The sequence below is a fragment of the Nerophis lumbriciformis genome, linkage group LG03, assembly GCF_033978685.3.
Source record: "Nerophis lumbriciformis linkage group LG03, RoL_Nlum_v2.1, whole genome shotgun sequence".
NCBI classification, from domain to species: Eukaryota; Metazoa; Chordata; class Actinopteri; order Syngnathiformes; family Syngnathidae; genus Nerophis; species Nerophis lumbriciformis.
In genome coordinates this window covers 15,974,559-15,998,170 of record NC_084550.2, presented here as the reverse complement: position 1 = coordinate 15,998,170, position 23,612 = coordinate 15,974,559, and the positions used below count along the sequence as shown (strand labels likewise).

The window sequence follows — 23,612 nt, the reverse complement described above, 5'->3', positions numbered from 1 at the left end:
TTGTAGTGCGTTCAATTGAATATGGGTTCAAAAGGATTTGCAAATCATTGTATTCCGTTTATCTTTACATCTAACACAATTTCTCAACTCATATGGAAACGGGGTTTGTATATGTGGCGATGGGGTTGTTGCTAGGGGTGTGTTCGATGGTGACGTCATCATATAATTTGCATAATTGGTGGTGATGCATATATATTTTTCATTGAATGCTAAAAATGATTTACATACATTTAAAAACAATTCTGTATTTTCCGGACTACAAGGTGCACTTAAAATTAGAGATGTCCGATAACATCGGCCTGCCGATATTATCAGCTGATAAATGCGTTAAAATGTAATATTGGAAATTATCGGTATCGTTTTTTTATTATCGGTATCGTTTTTATTTTATTTTTTTATTTTTTTATTAAATCAACATAAAAAACACAAGATACACTTACAATTAGTGCACCAACCCAAAAAACCTTCCTCACCCATTTACACTCATTCACGCTCATTCACACAAAAGGGTTGTTTCTTTCTGTTATTAATATTCTGGTTCCTACATTATATATCAATATATATCAATACAGTCTGCAAGGGATACAGTCCGTAAGCACACATGATTGTGCGTGCTGCTGGTCCACTAATAGTACTAACCTTTCTTTAACAGTTAATTTGACTAATTTTCATTAATTACTAGTTTCTATGTAACTGTTTTTATATTGTTTTACTTTCTTTTTTATTCCAGAAAATGTTTTTTATTTATTTATCTTATTTTATTTTATAATTTTTTTTTAAAAGTACCTTATCTTCACCATACCTGGTTGTCCAAATTAGGCATAATAATGTGTTAATTCCACGACTGTATATATTGGTTGATATCGGTATCGGTAATTAAAGAGTTGGACATTATCGGATATCGGCAAAAAGCCATTATCGGACATCCCTACTTAAAATCCTTTTTTTCCCCCCTCAATAATCGGTTGATCCCATGACTATGCTGATTATTCCACATGTGTGTGCCAGGGACACACCCGCACTGCCAATAAAAACCTATATTTAAGTTCAGTATCAGTCTGCCCCGCCCGCCAGTTTGCCCCCATACATCTTTACAAGCGTCTCCCCTCGAAAACACGCAGAGAGTGTTTCTCTCCAAAGTACGCAGCGACATCCTTCGTTGTGCTATCACCTGAGGCAGTCCAATAAAGCAGCTAATTGCCTAGCAACAGCAGCCCTGAACCAGAGGCCGCCGGGAAAAAAATGCCTAATGCGCAAGCAGCAATATCACTCAGATGATTAGTTAGTGTTGTCCTTTTTTTGTTGCTTTAGAAAGGACTTTTTTTTTCTGGCGATAGCGGGGCCTCGTTCATTAAACAAACGCTCTTAGGCCCCTTCTACACTAAGCCGGCTTAAATCACACCTAACCTTATCTTTGTCCACACACACACACACACACACACACACCAATCAACCAGTCCCCAGGTGCATGTCTTTGGAGGTGGGAGGAAGCCGGAGTACCCGCAGGGAACCCACGCAGTCACGGGGAGAACATGCAAACTCCACACAGAAAGATCCCGAGCGCAGAATCGAACCCAGGACCTTCGCATTGTGAGGCAGACGCACTAACCCCTCTTTCTCTTCTGGGGACGGCGTGGCGAAGTTGGGAGAGTGGCCAGACCAGCAATCTGAGGGTTACTGGTTCAATCCCCACCTTCTAACATCCTAGTCATGTCCGTTGTGTCCTTGAGCAAGGCACTTCACCCTTGCTCCTGATGGGACTGGTTAGCGCCGTGCATGGCAGCTCCCGCCATCAGTGTGTGAATGTGTGTGTGTGTGAATGGGTGAATGTGGAAAATAGTGTCAAAGCGCTTTGAGTTCCTTAAAAAAAAGGTAGAAAAGCGCTATACAAGTACGACCCATTTACCATTTACCATTTACTTCCACCGTGATGCCCGGTCTGGTTACGTGTTCATGACAAAAACATGATTCCCGTAGGAAAGTTGGCTTTATTTTGGGGAGGGCGTGGTGCGGTTGGAAGAGTGACCATGCCAGCAATCTGAGGGGTTCCTGGTTCGATACCCAGCTTCTACCAACCTAGTCATGTCTGTTGTGTCCTTGAGCAAGACACTTCCCCCTTGCTCCTGATGGGTCGTGGTTAGGGCCTTGCATGGCAGCTCCCACCATCAGTGTGTGAATGTATGGGTGAATGTGGAAATAGTGTCAAAGCGCTTTGAGTACCTTGAAGGTAGAAAAGCGCTATACAAGTATAACCCATTTACCATTTTACCATTTACATCGGTCGTTTAAGACCTCCTCCGTCCGCCGGCGCAACACAACCTAGTACGCATGCGTCGAAAATGCGCAGTCAGTCACCTCCAGTGTTGCTTTGTGTGCAAGTTCTTAAAGGGGAACATTATCACAATTTCAGAATTGTTAAAACCATTAAAAATCAGTTCCCAGTGGCTTATTATATTTTTCGAAGTTTTTTTCAAAATTTTACCCATCACGCAATATCCCTAAAAAAAAGCTTCAAAGTGCCTGATTTTAACCACAGTTATATACACCCGTCCATTTTCCTGTGACGTCACATAGTGAAGCCAACACAAACAAACATGGCGGAAAGAACAGCAAGCTATAGCAACATTAGCTCGGATTCAGACTCGGATTTCAGCAGCTTAAGCGATTCAACAGATTACGAATGTATTGAAACGGATGGTTGTAGTGTGGAGGAAGGTAGCGAAAACGAAATTGAAGAAGAAACTGAAGCTATTGAGCCATATCAGTTTGAACCGTATGCAAGCGAAACCGACAAAAACAACAGACAGCCAGCGACACGGGAGAAAGCGAGGACGAATTCGGCGACCGCCTTCTAACCAACGATTGCTATGTGTTTGTTTGGCATTAAAGGAAACTAACAAATATGAACTAGGTTTACAGCATATGAAATACATTTGGCAACAACATGCACTTTGAGAGTGCAGACAGCCCAATTTTCATCAATTAATATATTCTGTAGACATACCCTCATCTGCGCTTTTTTCCTGAAAGCTGATCTGTCCAGTTTTGGAGTTGATGTCAGCAGGCCAGGGAAGCTAGGGTCGATAGCTCGCTCGTCTGCGGGAACAAACTGCCGCCATTGCTTGCCGTGCTAGCGAGGTCCTTTGTCCCTGAATTGCTCACACACTCCGGCAGATTCAATGGGGGTCTGGCGGCAGATTTCTTTGACTTTATCGTTGGAAATGCATCTGCTTTGAGTGTTGCAGGATATCCACACATTCTTGCCATCTCTGTCGTAGCATAGCTTTCGTCGGTAAAGTGTGCGGAACAAACGTCCAATTCCTTGCCGCTTTCGCATCTTTGGGCCACTGGTGCAACTTGAATCCGTCCCTGTTCGTGTTGTTACACCCTCCGACAACACACCGACGAGGCATGATGTCTCCAAGGTACGGAAAACAGTCGAAAAAACGGAAAATAACAGAGCTGATTTGATTTGGTGTTTGAGAAAATAGCGGATTGCTTCCCGATGTGACGCCACGTTGTGACGTCATCGCTCCGAGAGCGAATATTAGAAAGGCGTTTAATTCGCCAAAATTCACCCATTTAGAGTTCGGAAATCGGTTAAAAAAATATATGGTCTTTTTTGTGCAACATCAAGGTATATATTGACTCTTACATGGGTCTGGTGATAATGTTCCCCTTTAAATTTAACTTATCTGAACAATATCCAGTGTTGTGGTATTTCAATTAACTGGAATCCAGTGTGCTATGGGGCCCTATTGTAGTGAATCACACCTGAGACATCATAAATTAATCAAATCTTTAATGGACATGTGAAAGTAAACAATGTGACAAAGAACATTTTACATCAGTCAATCTAGGGATGTAGATATCTGGTCAGGACACTCCTCACTCTTTTGCCTTCACCTTCATTGTCCATTCATTTTTGGTGACTTTATATACTCTGGACCTAGACGTTGAGTCCACGACATACATGGCGGACAATAACTGATGCATGTTGAAGAGTTTCATTTAGCCTACTAATGTGTATTTATAAATGGTTGATTTATATAGGCTAGTAAAGTAAAGTTTTGTACCTGACAAGTTTCGGCTATCTTGCTTCTGCAGCCTTCATATCAATCCATATAACACGTCACAGATGACGTCACGCTAACATCACGTGACACCTCTAATGAAGACTGCAGAAGCAAGATAGCCGAAACTTGTCAGGTACAATACGTTACCTTACTAGCCTATATAAATCAATCATTTATAAATAACTGATACAGTCTGCTTTGCCAGTCCAAAACCATTCGCCGTTTTCCCTTGTTAGTCTTTCCTCGACGGCCAGGTAATACAAATCACACGTTATCTTTTTTTATCACATCCACGGGGAGCCCGCATTCTCGTTGTCTCTCTTTCGACAAAAGGACAAAGTTTTTCGGTAAGTAGAATCACAGCTGACCTGGACATTGGACAGTTCTCTTGCCGTCTGAGAAGTGTTGTATCCCAAATAGCTGCAATCGCTTTCTCTTAAGGTATTCATGTGGGATTTCCACAAGCGCCTGTACAGACGGAAGGGGGAAACAAGGGCATGTCTGGATGACTCGCCTCCATATTTCCAGTGGTTAGCTCTGAGTTACGAAACCGCTTTATTATGAAGCTGGCTGTGGCGCCTTCTTTCTGACGTCACTTCCTGTGTGGGGCGCGGTCTTTCTGGCGTCACTCCCTTTTGTAGACAATCAATGAGTCCATACAAAGCTATGAGCCGGAGATTCAAGAAATACACGGCGCACTTAAAAAAATTGTCCGAGGAGGGGAACCTTAAACGATAGTTTATTGTGGCTGAAATGGGGCTTAGGCTAAATAATTATTCGTTTAAGGGGTTATCCGGCTTAATGTAGACATAGCCTTAGGAATATGTGAGATGTCATTGGAATATTTTGTCGCTAACGACCCACTTCTTTCTGTGTACAGCTGGCCCATCCCCCAGCTGGAGCCCAGTCACATCAGACTGATTGTCTATCAGGATTGCGAGAGGCGTGGCCGGAACGTTCTCTTCGACTCCAATGCCAAAAAGAAGAGCGCGGAAGACTCCCATCTCACCGTGAGTCACATGCTTTCATTTATGGTCGTCTACGGCCTGTGTTCTTTTCGCATCACATGACCACAACTATCATAACCTGTATGCTCCTCAGGAATACTTTGTCTTTTTTTTTTTCTTTCAAAACAAAGTTGTCCTTCTGGTTGTTTCGCCTCTTCTGCTCAAGCCCCGCCCACTCCGCCTCTCTCACCTGTGCCCTCACATGCTCGTGTCACAAGATCACCAAATGTCACACCAACACTGTGAACAATGTTTGCACTTTTTACAGCATTTTATTTGGTGCCAATTCTGAATACTCTACTGAGTAGGGCTGCAACTAACAATTACTTGGATAATCGATTAATCTGTTGATTATTACTCTGATTAATCGATTAATAATCGGATAAAAGAGACAAACTACATTTCTATCCTTTCCAGTATTTTATTGAAAAAAAACAGCATACTGGCACCATACTTATTTTGATTATTGTTTCCCAGCTGTTTGTACATGTTGCAGTTTATAAATAAAGGTTTATAAAAATAAAAAACAATAAAAAAAATTGCCTCTGCGCATGCGTATAGCGTAGATCCAACAGATCGATGACTAAATTAATTGCCAACTATTTTTATAATCTATTTAATCGATTAGTTGTTACAGCCCTAGTTTAGAGCAAAACTCATTTTAGCTCAGGGGCGGCGTGGAGGAAAATCTATTCCAGCCTGGGCTGGACTGGTAATATCACGGTATAATAACTTAAAAATAAAGACAACTTCAGATTTTTTTCTTTGTTTTACTTTGGCTGAAAATATAACAAGCACATTCTGAAAATGTACATATTACAAATATTCCTCGTTGCAAAACACGTCAAGTTAGTTGAAAATTCTGAATAAAATATTAGTGCCGTTTCAAAAACACCGTGAAGAACACAATGAACTTAAACTTTGTCTCAGTATATCTACAAGGCCATTAAACCTTAGGAACTTCCTGTTTAGCATTCTTAGACTTAGACAAACTTTATTGATCCACAAGGGAAATTGTTCCACACAGTAGCTCAGTTTCAAGACTAAAAATGTACCATAGTAGCAGTATAACATATATGTGATATTTACATATTTTATATACAGTATATAATATATTCAATATATAACAAATACCAATTACCATGTACAATATTGTAACAGCTGCAGCAAAAAAAAAAAATTCTCATGTTGGCAGTTCACCATTAAAAACGTATTTGGAAAAATAATCGAGTGGTGACATCCACAACTGCCACAACACATTCATTTATCATCATTCAAATGTTACACTTATAATTCAAACAGAACAATTATCAAAAATAACACCATTGCCGAAATCAAGGTAACATGACTACAAACTTAGCCAATGCGAACATGCTAGATTTAAGCAATAAAATAAAATGGAACTGTGGGGGAGGGGCGTGGCCTGCAGCGAAGCGGTGTGTGCCAGGACCGGCCTGGAAATCAGCGACAGGTGCGTAGATGGCCCACCTGTGCCGGTTGTCTAATCACCTGTCGCTCTGTTAAAAGGCAGCAGCCGGGAGGAGAGAGTTGTTGGAGCTGGAGTAAAAGCGAGAGCGAGCCTGAGACAGACATAAAAGACAATTGCTGGAAAGCAAGCCACAGACTTTATTGTAAAATAAAACTGTATTGTGAACCTGAACCGGGCTATCATGTCAGTGCTTGGTGGTCCGAAGAACCCCCTGGAGGGCAACTTCCACAGGAACAAACAAATGTAGAAACACACATTTTTTCAACAGAGTTCAAGGTGCGCATCGCACCGTCAACCAATTCTCTAACAACAAAGATGATAGTCACGTTGACTTAAGTCTTTGCATCTTACCGTTTTGTTATTTTAACCGTCGATTTGATGATTTATAATGGAGTAAGTTATTGTGCGTTGTTTGTGCATCTGCCGTCGTCTGCTGCCAGCCACAACAGGAGCAGCTGATTGCTCGCACCTGCGCGGATCGGAGTCGCGGCAGCCAATCCAGAGGGTGCTTAAAGTCAGCTGACACGTCATCTTTAAACACTGTCATGTGTGGCGTGGGTTACACTTAAATTGCTATTGCGACATCCAGTTGTCACATTTAGAATAACAGTTTCTTTCATTAAAATATTGCAGCTCATTTTATACTTAACGGAATAGGGCCTTACTTTGGACACCCCTGGTTAAGAGGAAAATAAATGGATGACGCGAGGAAGGAAAAAGGCAGCGTAGAAGATGGTTGATGTGGAAATGTTCAGACGGGTAGGAGGGAAGGCGATGATCGCTGTGCTGCACGCTCACCAGTTCATGAAAGAGTCATATGACTGGCAGTCACATGTTGCGGGCCTCTGTGTACACACGCACACGCACACACGCATTCCACTGAACAAGCTGCCGAGTAAAGAATCACATGACTCAGGGTGCTTTCAGCGGGTCTGTCTGCCGTGCATCTTTTTGGATTTGTTTTTCATGTCTTTACAGAACATTACATTAGACTGCATTTTGTACCTTACTAACACAACCATACTGTGTGTCACGGCAGTGTTTTCGTACAGGTGGAAATTAGAGATGTCCGGTAATACCGGACTGCCGATATTATCGGCCGATAAATGCTTTAAAATGTAATATCGGAAATTATCGGTATCGGTTTCAATAAGTAAAATGCATTACTTTTTGAAACGCCGCTGTACGGAGTGGTACACGGACGTAGGGAGAAGTACAGAGCAGTTGTGTCTCCCAGTCATACTTGCCAACCCTCACGATTTTCTCAGGAGACACCTGAATTTCAGTGCCCCTCCCGAAAATCTCCGGGGGTAACCATTCTCCCGAATTTCTCCCGATTTCCACCCAGACAACATTATTAAAGGCACTGCCTTTGCGTGCCGGTCCAATCACATAATACCTACGGCTTTTCACACACACAAGTGAATGCCATGCATACTTGGTCAACAGCCATACAGGTCACACTGGGGGTGGCCGTACAAACAACTTTAACACTGTTACAAATATGCGCCACACTGTGAACCCACACCAAACAAGAATGACAACATCCGCACCGTAACACAACATAAACACAACAGAACAAATACCCAGAACCCTTTGCAGCACTAAGTCTTCCGGGACGCTACAATATACACCCCCCGCTACATCCTACCCCCCCCACTTCAACCCCGCCCACCTCAACCTCCTCATGCTCTCTCAGGGAGAGCATGTCCCAAATTCCAAACTGCTGTTTTAAAGCATGTTAAAAAAAAATAATGCACTTTGTGTCTTCAATAATGAATATGGCAGTGCCGTGTTGGCATTTTTTTTCCATTACTTGAGTTGATTTATTTTGGAAAAACCTTGTTACATTGTTTAATGCATCCAGCGGGGCATCACAACAAAATTAGGCATAATAATGTGTTAATTCCACGACTGTATATATCGGCATCGGTTGATATCGGAATCGGTAATTAAGAGTTGGACAATATCGGAATATCGAATATCGGCAAAAAAGACATTATCGGACATCTCCAGTGGGAATCTTTGTGCACCTTACCAATTTGATTCAAAATAGATTCTAGGGGTGAAGATTTGTGAAGTGAAGTGAAGTGAATTATATTTATATAGCGCTTTTCTCTAGTGACTCAAAGCGCTTTACATAGTGAAACCCAATATCTAAGTTACATTTAAACCAGTGTGGGTGGCACTGGGAGCAGGTGGGTAAAGTGTCTTGCCCAAGGACACAACGGCAGTGACTAGGATGGCGGAAGCGGGGATCGAACCTGCAACCCTCAAGTTGCTGGCACGGCCACTCTACCAACCAAGCTATACCGCCCCATTTGATTCAGAATTAATTTTTGATTCAACACTATTCTGCTCAGTGGCCTAGTGGTTAGAGTGTCCGCCCTGAGAGCGATAGGTCGTGAGTTCAAACCCCGGCCAAGTCATACAAGAGACTATAAAAATGGGACCCATTACCTCCCTGCTTGGCACTCAGCATCAAGGGTTGGAATTGGGAATTAAATCACCAAAATGATTCCCGGGCGTGGCCATCGCTGCTGCTCTCTGCTCCCTTTACCTCCCAGGGGGTGGAACAGGGGGGGGGGTCAAATGCAGAGGACACATTTCACCACACCCAGTGTGTGTGTGAGACAATCATTGGTACTTTAATGTGACGAGGGTGGTCGCGGCACATGGTTAAATTCGAGCCCTGCAACTACTTATGATTAAGGACTGCATGTCCACTGCTTACATACGGATCCTCATTCAGTGATTGGCGCTGTCCTGGCCTTTTTTTTTTCCAGGGCACCGAGGCACAGGTGAAGATGTTTGGCAAATGTTGCCAGCTGCGTCCGACAGGGGGCAGCAGCAGCTCCTTGGACAGCTCGTCCTCCTGCACCTCGGAAAGCAAGGAACCGGGCCACCGCTTCCAGGGTTCCAAGTGTTCGTCCGACGTAGTCATGCTCGGTGAGATGATGTTTGGATCTGTGGGCATGAGCTACAAAGGATCTACCCTGAAAATCCACCAGATCAGGTAGGAAGACACCTTTTTCTACATTTCTATGATTTCAACATACAAAACTCTTGTATTGCATGTTATTAAATTGGGTAGCTATTGATACAGCTGGGAATATAGAGAACTATTGGTCATGGTCAGGGTCTCAAGGAGCATCACATGTTTTTACACTTGCTTCCTTCAACATGTGTGAACAGGTTCTTGATAATCAAAATACGGTCAATCCTCGCCACACCGTGCTTCAAAGTTTGCAGCTTCTTTTGATTTTTTTTTAAAGCGTGCTCTACATCAGGGCTCTCCAAAGAGCGGCCGGCAGCTCGAGGTTTGTTGGGCCGTCCCGTGTACCGTATTTTTCGGACTATTAAGTCGCTCCGGAGTATAAGTTGCACCGACCGAAAATGCATAATAAAGAAGGAAAAAAACATATAAGTCGCATTTTTGGGGGAAATTTATTTGATAAAAGCCAACACCAAGAATAGACATTTGAAAGGCAATTTAAAATACATAAAGAATAGTAAACAACAGGCTGAATAAGTGTACGTTTTATGAGGCATAAATAACCAACTGAGAACGTGCCTGGTATGTTAACGTAACATATTATGGTAAGAGTCATTGAAATAACTATAACATATAGAACATGCTATACGTTTACCAAACAATCTGTCACTCCTAATCGCTAAATCCCATGAAATCTTATACGTCTAGTCTCTTACGTGAATGAGCTAAATAATATTTGATATTTTACGGTAATGTGTTAATAATTTCACACATAAGTCGCTCCTGAGTATAAGTCGCACCCCCGGCCAAACTATGAAAAAAAACTGCGACTTATAGTCCGAAAAATACGGTAGTCGGGGAAAAAACAGCAGTAAAAATGTAGGGAATAAAGAGCAAAAAGACGTAATGTAAAGAGGAAAATAGCTGAACATTTGAAATAACATTTGAAAAGTGTAAAGATTTGGAGGTCTTTTTGATATTTTTTGTTTAAAAAAAAAAAAAAAAAAGCTCCAAGCAGAATTATGTATATTGGACAGACCTGTAATAACTTATAATAGTACACGTTGTCTCCTATAACACATAGATTGCACTAAGTTTTGTCTTGAAATATACAGTCGTGGTCAAAAGTTTACATACACTTGTAAAGAACATAATGTCATGGGTGTCTTGAGTTTCCAATCATTTCTAGAACTCTTATTTTCTTGTGATAGAGTGATTGGAGCACATAATTGTTGGTCACAAAAACATTCATGAAGTTTGGTTCTTTTATGAATGTATTATGGGTCTACTGAAAATGTGAGCAAATCTGCTGGGTCAAAAGTATACATACAGCAATGTTAATATTTGCTTACATGTCCCTTGGCAAGTTTCACTGCAATAAGGCACTTTTGGTAGCCATCCACAAGCTTTGACCTGAATTTTTGACCACTCCTCTTGACAAAATTGGTGCAGTTCAGCTAAATTTGTTGGTTTTCTGACATGGACTTGTTTCTTCAGCATTGTCCACACGTTTAAGTCAGGACTTTGGGAAGGCTTAATTGTAGCCTTCCTTTACCACTTTTAACGTGTGTTTGGGGTCATTGTCCTGTTGGAACACCCAATTGCGCCCTAGACCCAACCTCCGGGCTGATGATTTTAGGTTGTCCTGAAGAATTTGGAGGTAATCCTCCTTTTTCATTGTCCCATTTACTCTCTGTAAAGCACCAGTTCCATTGGCAGCAAAACAGGCCCAGAGCATAATACTATACCACCACCATGCTTGACGGTAGGTGTGGTGTTCCTGGGATTAAAGGCCTCAGCTCTTCTCCTCCAAACATATTGCTGGGTATTGTGGCCAAACAGCTCAATTTTTGTTTCATCTGACCACAGAACTTTCCTCCAGAAGGTCTTATCTTTGTCCATGTGATTTTGGCAATATCGTGTATGTATTAGACCAACATAACAAGCGGGTGATGGCTCAACAATCTCTCTTTTGTACAGGAAGCAATGTCATCAAAACGGCAGCTACTATAAAGCTTCCAACGACACACAAAACGAATAAATAAATGAATGAAGCGATCATGCACCGAGACATATTTGGCTCCATCTAAACATCCGTAGACCTGTTAAAACACTAAAAGAAGGGTTCGTGAATCGGGTTTCCGCTGTATCAGTATATGTCGATATCGGTAAAAAAAGCAACATCACACATCCCTAGTGTCGACAAACGTATCAAATGTGAAGACGTGCATTATCATCACGCTGCTGACCTTCGTCCTCTCCTCTGTCGCCATATCAGGTCGCCGCCTCAGCTGATGCTGAGTAAGGTGTTTACGGCCAGGACAGGAGGCAGCGTGTACGGCAGTCTCAACACGTAAGCGTATACACACACACACACACACGCACACACACACACACACACACACACACACACTGCAGTGTGTCTTCATGTCTTGTTCTTCACGTGAGACTTTGTTGCGTGTGTCACACAGGTTACAGGACAGTCTGGAGTTTATAGCACAGGACGGCAACACCCTGAGGCCCGATCAAAACACCTGCTCAAACAATCTCCTAGGGAACATAGGTAACCATGGCAACAGCACTCCTGCAGCCTCCATGGAGGAAGGTTCCACAGCATACATCATATAGGACTTGAAAGTATGACGTGGAAACACTTTGCATTGTGGGTCTTGCTGGACTCTGACTGTCTTATTTACATGGCTGAATACTAGACTTTGTGCTTTAAGTTTTGTTTGTTTTTCTTTAACAACTTCAAAACACGGCGCAAACATGTGCCATCGTTAACGGCCACAATCGTTTTCTACTTTTAGAAAAAAAAGGATTTGGGGAGATTTTTCTCATGTACTGCGTGAAAGCAAAGCCAAAGGAAGTTGGGTTATGACTAGAGATGTCCGATAATGGCTTTTTTGCCGATATTCCGATATTGTCCAACTCTTAATTACCGATTCCGATATCAACCGATACCGATATATACAGTCGTGGAATTAACACATTATTATGCCTAATTTTGTTGTGATGCCCCGCTGGATGCATTGAAGTGAATTATATTTATATAGCGCTTTTCTCTAGTGACTCAAAGCGCTTTACATAGTGAAACCCAATATCTAAGTTACATTTAAACCATTGTGGGTGGCACTGGGAGCAGGTGGGTAAAGTGTCTTTCCCAAAGACACAATAGCAGTGACTAGGATGGCGGAAGCGGGGATTGAACCTGCAACCCCCAAGTTGTTGGCACGCCCGCTCTACCAACCGAGCTATACCGCCCCGATGCATTAAACAATGCAACAAGGTTTTCCAAAATAAATCAACTCAAGTTATGGAAAAAAAAATGCCAACCTGGCACTGCCATATTTATTATTGAAGTCACAAAGTGCATTATTTTTTTTAACATGCCTTAAAAATAGCAGCTTGGAATTTGGGACATGCTCTCCTTGAGAGAGCATGAGGAGGTAGAGGTGATTTATTTTGGAAAACCTTGTTACATTGTTTAATGCATCCAGCGGGGCATCGCAACAAAATTAGGCATAATAATGTGTTAATTCCACGACTGTATATATCGGTTGATATCGGAATCGGTAATTAAGAGTTGGACAATATCGGAATATCGGCAAAAAAGCCATTATCGGACATCTCCAGCTACAATATAAACAAACGTCATTGGTGGATCTACACCTAACATCCACTGTAATGATACCACGCACAATAGCGTATCTAGGCGATACTACGATGATTACATTGATATTTTTTAGCATCACAAAATCTTCTTTCGTTTTTAAAAAATGTATATTATGTTTATAAACTCAGGAAATATGTACCTGGACACATGAGGACTTTGAATATGACCAATGTATGATCCTTTAACGACTTTGTGTCGGATTGATACCCAAATTTGTGGTATCATCCAAAACTAATGTAAAGTATCAAACAACAGAAGAATAAGTGATTATTACATTTTAACAGAAGTGTAGATAAATCATGTTAAAAGGGAAAGTAAGCAGATATTAACAGTAAATGAATAAGTAGATTAATCATTCATTTTCTACCACTTGTCCTTAATAATGTTGACAAAATAATAGAATGATAAATGACACAATATGTTACTGCATATGTCAGCAGACTAAATTAGGAGCCTTTGTTTGTTTACTTACTACTAAAAGACAAGTTGTCTTGTATGTTCACTATTTTATTTAAGGACAAACTTGCAATAAGAAACATATGTTTAATGTACCCTAAGATTTTGTGTTAAAATTAAGCCAATAATGCTTTTTTTTGTGGTCCCCTTTATTTAGAAAAGTACAGAAAAGTACTGAAATATATTGGTACCGGTACCAAAATCGGGACAACACTAGTAACAATAGGCTTGTTTTTTAGGGGGGAAACGAGGCCGGGGGACCTCACGCATCTCGGACACATAAGAGATAAAAAAAAATGCAGATTATGCACAATTAGAACAAAGGACAAAGTGCCTTAACAGACTTTGCATTCTGAAATGATTCACCGGTATTAAAACTGACTCCGTTGACGAAATATAAACAAGTTTGGCGGCACTTTTACTTGGTTTAAATCTCTCGTCTTTTGGACATGCTCATAGCTCATAAGAGTCAATTCCACCATTTTTTGTTATTCTTTCCATTTGCGAGCCTTTGGTCCCTTGTTTTTTATTCTATTTTGTACAATCCATTTTAATCCAGATTGTTGTCCACTTTCATATTGTAGACAAATCCTTTCATCAATCAATTATGTCTACCCAGGCCCCACAATGCATTGTGAAATCACCTGGCTTTTCGAGCCCTATATAATTTGTGTTGTTCCAATATGTACTGTCTATAACAGGGGTGTCAAACTCATTTTAGATCGGGGGGCCACATGGAGAAAAATCTACTCCCAAGTGCACTACAAAAACTGAAATCTAAGTAAGATTTAATATCTCAAATAAGGGTGATATTTGCTTATTTTCTGTCTAATAAGATAATTCTTCTCACTAAACAGATTTTATGTTAGTGTTTTACTTGTTTTAAGTGTTTTGGTCCGAAATGATCTCAGTAAGATATTACAGCTTGTTGCTGAGATTTGATGACCTATATTGAGTAACACATGCTTGAAACTAGAATATCACGTGTTGCAAAGCTGTGTCCATCAACACTCACAAGTATAAAACTACTTCTTTAAAGTAATAATTTCTTACTTCAAGCATGAAAAAAAAAAATCATGATGCCGAGCGCAAATCATTATGTCAAGATAATAGCACGAGCATTTACTTAATTTAAGAATATTTTTCCACATATTGAACAAAAAGGTCTCTTTTTCTTTTTCTACCAAGAAAAGTGCACTTGTTATTAGTAAGAATATACTTATTTTAAGGTATTTTTGGGTTCATTGAGGTTAGCTAATTTTACTTGTTTTGGAAAGTATTGACAAGCCGAATTTTCTTGTTCTATTGGCAGATAATTTTGCTTAGTTCAAATAAAATACCCCTCATTTTTGTATTTTTTTCCCCTTGTTTTTGAACACTGACTTTTTGCCGTGTAGGCCGGACTGGTAAAATCATGGCACAATAACTTCAAAATAAAGACAACTTAAGATTGTTTTCTTTGTTTAAAAATAGAACAAGCGCATTCTGAAAATGTACAAATCATAATGTCGTTGAGGTTTTTTTACACTTACATGTTGCGGTTAATAGTATTCTATCTTTATTTGTCCTTATTTATAGTTTCTGTATAAATTATGTGATAATGTTCATCAGTCTACTCAATGGTGTTAATTTTCAATCTATCAAGATAAAAAAAATAATACCAAAATCAACCTACAGGATGTTATTTATGTAGTTTGCTCATTTTCCTCGACTAGTGCACTAACGTGGTTTATTTTTTGTACATATGTAGCATCATCTACAAAGATACAAAGAATTGTTATTGTGACATCTAGTGGACACATTTAGAACAGCAGTTTCTTTCATTCCAAAATTTCGGCTCATTTTTATACTTAGCAAACTCATCCCGTGGGCCGGATAAAACCTGGGCCGTACGTTTGACACCCCTGGTCTATAACAACAACATAGCTGTTTAAAAAAACCCAAAATGTTTGGACGTTACCAGCATTTCTGTTCATTGCACACACAACTGACAATTTCAGTAAATGATTTAAATAATGCAAGCACATTAACTGTTGGAAAGCCCTCATGCGCTTTTTCCTCTGCGAGCCTCACAGAAAACACAAGCTAATCTAGCAGTGGGTCTGTGTGTTCTGTGAGAACCGAATGTATGTTCCACGGGGACGCACACATTCTTGTCCAACTAAAAAAGCTCCTTTTTGTGTACTAAGGTCTGCTCTGTTTGACAGGAGGCAGTCATCTTTCCTTCCTATTCATTCACTAACAATCCTTCATTTTTCCCCTCTCCAAACCCCTCGACCCCTCTCTTTCTGTTGTTTTCCTTTTTTTGTGCTGCGCAGGATTTTCTCAGCTCTGCAGCTCTCGACGGGCCTTCTCTGAGCAAGGCCCTCTGCGTCTCATCAAAAGCGCATCTTTCTTTTCAGGTTGGCGCTAAAAGCAAAAGCGAAAAAAAAAGAAAAGAAAAAGGCTACCCCGGGCGTTGTTGCTGTCACTTTGCATGCTTTGTTTATGTGTGTACTTGTAGTGATGAGTAGCTGCATGCCTTTTTCTGCTTGCACTTTCTATCAGGTCACACAGCTTGTTAGATTGCTCATGTATGGCATGATAAGCAATGCAAAAAAGGAAATATATGGACAAAAAGCACACTTTCACAGCAAATGTATGCAAGGACACCATAAAACTAAATATACAGTCGTGGTCAAAAGTTTACACACACTTGTAAAGAACATAATGTCATGGCTTTCTTGAGTTTCCAATCATTTCTACAACTCTTATTTTTTTGTGATAGTGATTGGAGCACATACTTGTTGGTCACAAAAAAACATTCTTGAAGTTTGGTTCTTTTATGAATTTATTATGGGTCTACTGAAAATGTGACCAAATCTGCTGGGTCAAAAGTATACATACAGCAATGTTAATATTAGGTTACATGTCCCTTGGCAAGTTTCACTGCAATAAGGCACTTTTGGTAGCCATCCACAAGCTTCTGGCAAGCTTCTGGTTGAATTTTTGACCATTCCTTTTGACAAAATTGGTGCAGTTCAGCTAAATGTGTTGGTTTTCTGACATGGACTTGTTTCTTCAGCATTGTCCACATGTTTAAGTCAGGACTTTGGGCAGGCCATTCTAAAACCTTAATTCTAGCCTGATTTAGCCATTCCTTTACCACTTTTGACGTGTGTTTGCGGTCATTGTCCTGTTGGAACACCCAACTGCGCCCAAGACCCGATTTTAGGCTGTCCTGAAGAATTTGGAGGTAATCCTCCTTTTTCATTGTTCCATTTAAAGCCACCAGTTCCATTGGCAGCAAAACAGGCCCAGAGCATTATACTACCACCACCATGCTTGACGGTAGGAGTGGTGTTCCTAGGATTAAAGGCCTCACCTTTTCTCCTCCAAACATATTGCTGGGTATTGTTGCCAAACAGCTCAATTTTTGTTTCATCTGACATCACAATAAGACCTTCTGGAGGAAAGTTCTGTGGTCAGATGAAACAAAAATTGAGCTGTTTGGCCACAATCACTATAACACAAAAAAATAAGAGTTTAGAAAGTATTGGGAACTCAAGACAGCCATGGCATTGTGTTCTTTACAAGTGTATGTAAACTTTTGATCGCAACTGTATATCAAATATAATAGGAGCACTAAACATACATCAAATACCAATTTTGTCACTTCTACTCCCTACAAAATATCAACATTTGTATTAATTTCATCAAAGAGAGACAAATGTAAAAAAGTTAAATCTAAATGCACAAAAATAACGTAAATTAGTTTATAAGTCAATTTGTATTAGATTGATTTAAATATAAGTATTTGATTGCAGAAAAAATGTGGTTTTTAACTCACACCATCAGATACCTGTAGTTTGTTGTCGTTGTTACAGTTGTGGTAGTGTATTGTATTTTATTGTTGGAGTGTATTGCAGTTTCTTGTAGTTGTAATACTTGTAGTAGGTTTTTGTAGTTGTAGTGTTTTTGTACAGTAAAGAATCTGACATTTTGTGCATTTACGGCTGCTTGTAACAGTAAATAATATATAAGTACATTATTTACAATTATTATTTATGTACACAGTAACGAAACATTTGCACATTTTACAGTTTAAAAAATGACCAAAACATTTTTTTCCGGCGACTAGAACACCAGTTTTTACCTAAAAAAAATTAAAAAAAAATCAAAAAAACATTTTTACACTGCACAATTTGATGGATAACTTGTTTTAGAATCAGGTTTTAAAAGTGTTTGGAATGTATTATAATATTTGTTGTAATATTAGATTAATTTTAAAATATATGAAATAGCATGCAGAACAGGTATTTTTTTCCTATCAAAATGAAAAGTTGAATACTTTTAGTAAGAAAAACATTAATTCCAGGTTTTTGCGGGCCACATTAAATGATGTGGCGGGCCAGATAAGGCCCCTGGGCCCTGAGTTTGACATATATGATGTAGAGGTTTTAAATATACGAGTGTGACAGGTGTGTTTCATACACATGAGTTGAGATTAGTAGTACTTTCTTAAAGGACAGAAGCCATTTGTGTATTTCATATACATAATGAGTTAAGATTAGTAGTACTTTCTTAAAAGGACATAACTCATTTGTGTATTTTATACACATAATGATCTGAGATTAGTAGTACTTTCTTAAAGGGACATAACTCATTTGTGTATTTTATACACATAATGATCTGAGATTAGTAGTACTTTCTTAAAGGGACATAAGTACTTTGTGTAATTTCATTTTCATAATGAGTTGAGATTAGTGTTACTTTCTTAAAGACCTACTGAAATGCGATTTTCTTATTTAAACGGGGATAGCAGGTCCATTCTGTGTGTCATACTTGATCATTTCGCGATATTGCCATATTTTTGCTGAAAGGATTTAGTAGAGAACATCGACGATAAAGTTCGCAACTTTTGGTCGCTGATAAAAAAGCCTTGCCTGTACCAGAAGTAGCAGACGAGTAGCGTGACGTCACAGGTTGTGGAGCTCCTCACATCTGTACATTGTTTACAATCATGGCCACCAGCAGCGAGAGCGATTCGGACCGAGAAAGCGACGATTTCCCCATTAATTTGAGCGAGGATGAAAGATTCGTGGATGAGGAAAGTGAGAGTGAAGGACTAGAGGGCAGTGGGAGCGATTCAGATAGGGAAGATGCTGTGAGAGGCGGGTGGGACCTGATATTCAGCTGGGAATGACTAAAACAGTAAATAAACACAAGACATAAATATACTCTATTAGCCACAACACAACCAGGCTTATATTTAATATACCACAAATTAATCCCGCATAACAAACCCCTCCCGTCCATATAACCCGCCAATACAACTCAAACACCTGCACAACACACTCAATCCCACAGCCCAAAGTACCGTTCACCTCCCCAAAGTTCATACAGCACATATATGTCCCCAAAGTTAAGTACGTGACATGCACATAGCGGCACGCACGTACGGGCAAGCGATCAAATGTTTGGAAGCCGCAGCTGCATGTGTACTCACGGTACCGTGTCTGCGTATCCAACTCAAAGTCCTCCTGGTAAGAGTCTCTGTTGTCCCAGTTCTCCACAGGCCAATGGTAAAGCTTGACTGTCATCTTCCGGAAATGTAAACAATGAAACACCGGCTGTGTTATCCGGCACACCAGTCAAGGGGTGCATTCTACGGCGGGGGTGCGTAATCCGGCACAACACCTGCCGCAATACACCGCTTCCCACCTACAGCTTTCTTCTTTGCCGTCTCCATTGTTCATTGAACAAATTGCAAAAGATTCACCAACACAGATGTCCAGAATACTGTGGAATTTTGCGATGAAAACAGACGACTTAATAGCTGGCCACCATGCTGTCCCAAAATGTCCTCCACAATCCGTGACGTCACGCGCTGACGTCATCATACCGAGACGTTTTCAGCAGGATATTTCGCGCGAAATTTAAAATTGCACTTTAGTAAGCTAACGCGGGCGTATTGGCATGTGTTGCAATGTTAAGATTTCATCATTGATGTATAAACTATCAGACTGCGTGGTCGGTAGTAGTGGGTTTCAGTAGGCCTTTAAAGGGACATAAGTACTTTGTGTAATTTCATTTTCATAATGAGTTGAGATTAATGTTACTTTCTTAAAGGGACAGAAGTACTTTGTGTAATTTCATTTTAATAATGAGTTGAGATAAGTAGTACTTTCTTAAAGGGACAGAACTCATTTGTGTATTTCTTAGACACATTATCTGTTCTGTGTGGTCACAATGTTTGCTGATTGCTGGGGGATCAAATACTTATTTCGCTATCAAATACATATCCATTTATAACGTTTTTATGTATTTATTTCTTTACAATTTGTCTCTCTCTCTGTTAAAATAAACTGAGCATTAAAACGATTGACTGTGCAAGATGTCTCGCACTGAAGACTAAACAGGTTTTTTGTGAATCAGCTGTTTTAGAGCCACAAGAATAGTGTGCATGGGTGCTTTACGGGTGTCATGGCTGCATGTAGTCTTTAACTAACACACACTTTTACTAACAATGTTGGTCATTTGTGGCCAAGAACTCTTTTTTTTTTTTTTTTTTTTTTTTAAAAGCCTTACTTGCATTGAAGTCGTCCACTGCACTGACACCAGGCTCATTGGGAGGACCTTATGTTGGCATGTTCTACGTAACAGAGGCCAGCCAACGTGGCTGCATGTGTACGTTAGGAAACCTCACTCCGTGACGACTTCAAGAGCGATGCTGGCTATCCAGTTGACAGCCCTGGCTTTTAGCTCGGTTCGAGTCCTGTGCGGAACAGAAAAGGCAGGGAGGGACCGAACCCACGTGGGTTCTATCTACAAACCCCAAAACCAGTGAGGTTGGCACATTGTGTAAATCGTAAATAAAAACAGATTACAGTGATTTGCAAATCCTTTTCAACTTATATTCAATTGAATAGACTGCAAAGACAAGATTTTTAATGTTCGAACTGAGAAACATAATTTTTTAGAATTTAATGGCAGCAATACATTGCAAAAAAGTTTGCACAGGGGCATTTTTACCACTGTGTTATATGGCCTTACCTCAATGGGAGACAGGTCTGGACAGGCAGGCCGGTCTAGTACCCGCACTATTTTACTATGAAGCCACGCTGTTGTAACACGTGACTTGGCTTTGTCTTGCTGAAATAAGCAGGGGCGTCCATGATAACCTTGCTTGGATGGCAACATATGTTGCCCTAAAACCTGTATGTACCTTTCAGAATTAATGGTGCCTTCACAGATGTGTAAGTTGCCAATGCCTCGGGCACGAATACACCCCCATACCATCACAGATGATGGTTCTTTTTCCTCTTTGTTACGGAGGACACGACGTCCACAGTTTCCAAAAACAATTTGAAATATGGACTCGTCAGACCACAGGAACTCTTTTACACTTTGCATCAGTCCATCTTAGATGAGCTCGGGCCCAGCGAAGCCGGTGGCGTTTCTGGGTGTTGTTGATAAATGGCTTTCGCTTTGCAGAGTAGAGTTTTAACTTGCATTTACAGATGTAGCGACAAACTGTAGCTACTGACCGTGATTTTCTGAAGTGTTCCTGAGCCCAAGTGGTGATATCCTTTACACACTGATGTCGCTTTTTGTTGGATCCAAGGTCACGGGCATTCAATGTTACGTGCAGTGATTTCTCCAAATCCTCTAAAACCTTTTTGATGATATTACAGACCTTAGAAGATGAAATCTCTTAATTCCTTGCAATAGCTGGTTTTGGGGTTTTTACAAAGCCTATTACAACAGTAGTGCCTGTTACCATTGTGAGGAAGAACACTAACAGCACAGCAGATGATCACTTATTCACTTTTATTTGATTGAAATTTCATGTCCTTTGAAGTGTTGCACGATGTAGTGAAGGTAATGACGGATTGTTTGTGTTTACATTCATATTCTCCTCCCTCTCGCGCAGGCCACAGTCACCCCATGGACATGCCGGGCCGCAGCCCGTATGACGAGAGGGACAGTGGAATCGCCAGGTCAGGTAGGGTCCACATATTTAAGATTTCAAGACCGCACCAATGCACTGACTTGTTTAGCCAGATAACTTTTGCTGCTTCTGAGGTTCTTACTGTAAAAGTAAGCACACAGAGGAAAGTACGGTAACCTTCCAGTCTACATCATTTAAAACTACGATAAGCGATGAAAAACAGACAAGCTCAAAAAAAAGAATTTTTTTTAATTTATTTTTTTACTTTCAACGCTTCAAATTCTTCAACAGCTTCAGACTTACTCATATATATCACATTTCTATATATTTGTATTTTTTTAAATTATGTTTTATGCTTTTTTTGTAAAAAAAAAATATATATATATTATTTTATTGTGGGAAAAACGTAAAATATGCAATATTTCCAAAAATACATTGCAAAGTGGAATTATTTTAAATGAGGCAATTAATAGGTCAGTTATTCATAAAACTGATTTTGATGCATTATCATTTTTGGAAAAATTACCGTTTTTTTTCCAAAAAACTCAACACTGTGCCTTCTTTGCTGAAAAACGGACACACTCAAAAAAGTATTATAAGTAATTCATATATTTTGGTTATTCACTTTCAACGTTTTATATTTTTTAATAGCTTCAGACCTATACATAGAAATAACGTTTTTATATATTTGTAATGTGTTTTTTATGTTTTATGCTCTTTTTGTTAAAAAAAAAAATACTAAAAAACAAAAAACATTTTTTATTACATTTTATAAAATTTCTCAACAAAGCACATTGTACAATAAGCAGCAACAAGCTAAAAATAGAACAAAACAATATTATGTAAGAGAAATATATATGTTAATACTAAATAATAACGGCTTTGTTTAATTTAATATAATTTTTTTTTTGCTTTTTAAAGAATATACGCATCATAGCAAATCATGCGACGATGTCCTGTGATTTATATTTATATAGAGCTTTTCTCTAGTGACTCAAAGCGCTTTACATAGTGAAACCCAATATCTAAGTTACATTTAAACCAGTGTGGGTGGCACTGGGAGAAAGTGGGTGTCTTGCCCAAGGACACAACGGCAGTGACTAGGATGGCGGAAATGGGGATCGAACCTGGAAACCTCAAGTTGCTGCACGGCCACTCTACCAACCGAGCTATGCTTTTGTCAGAGATGTTTTGTAATGATATAAGAATATTAAGAGTATGGGAAAGTTTGACTCCTACCTTATTTACTTCGGTGACAACCTGCTTAAAGTTTTGTAATCAATCAAATATATCAAGCAGCTAAAATGCTATAAGTGTGGAGAGAGTTTTTGCATTTATCCCATCGACATTGTAATGGATTTAAATAGGGTGCAATTTTGTTTGTTACTTGGGTGTTTTATATAATATCCACAAAATTCTGTGAGCCTTCTGCGTTGACTTTTTGTGTTGGTTGCATTTTTTTTTGCGGCATGACATAGGAAGGTTGTTTGGATTGGGTCATACAAGTTAATGCTGTGCTGTTGCCTTTTCAAAGCACAATTAGTAGACATTGACCTGAATTACTCAATTTGTCCTCAATATGGCAAGAAAGATGCAGTCAGCAGACTGTCAAATGTTTCCACTAAGTTTGAAAACACCCTGTGGTAGGGATGATGTTTGATAAGAAATTATCGAGTTTGAGCCCATTATTGAATCCTCTTATCGAACCGATTCTCTATCGATTCTCTTATCGAATCCAGATAGGTTGTTGTATATGGAAAAAAACACAATATTTGGTTTAACAAAAGCTCACTTTTATTTTATAATAAAAAAAAAAAAAAAAAAAAAAAAAATATTGATTGTTACCCCCCTAAAAAAAATAAAAAAATTAAAAAAAAAATATATATATATATATATATTGACTGTTGTTACCCAAAGTATATTAAGTGGGATTTTTCAGAAAAACAAATATATACAGTAACACAAAAACAACCTGTCTCT

The 23,612-nt window shown here is 39.6% G+C and overlaps 1 protein-coding gene across 2 annotated transcripts in view; it reads left to right on the top strand.

The window, feature by feature from the left end:
• fnip1 (folliculin interacting protein 1) overlaps positions 1 to 23,612 on the top strand; it is a 138,161-nt gene that overhangs the window by 59,888 nt on the left and 54,661 nt on the right. Inside the window, exons 2-7 of one of the 2 annotated variants that reach the window (XM_061934201.1) lie at positions 4,957 to 5,086; positions 9,359 to 9,588; positions 11,846 to 11,920; positions 12,039 to 12,130; positions 16,018 to 16,101; positions 21,615 to 21,686. In XM_061934201.1, coding sequence (XP_061790185.1) covers positions 4,957 to 5,086; positions 9,359 to 9,588; positions 11,846 to 11,920; positions 12,039 to 12,130; positions 16,018 to 16,101; positions 21,615 to 21,686 — 683 coding nt within the window. The remainder of the gene's footprint in view (positions 1 to 4,956; positions 5,087 to 9,358; positions 9,589 to 11,845; positions 11,921 to 12,038; positions 12,131 to 16,017; positions 16,102 to 21,614; positions 21,687 to 23,612) is intronic. The other variant, XM_061934209.1, reaches the window with a different exon arrangement.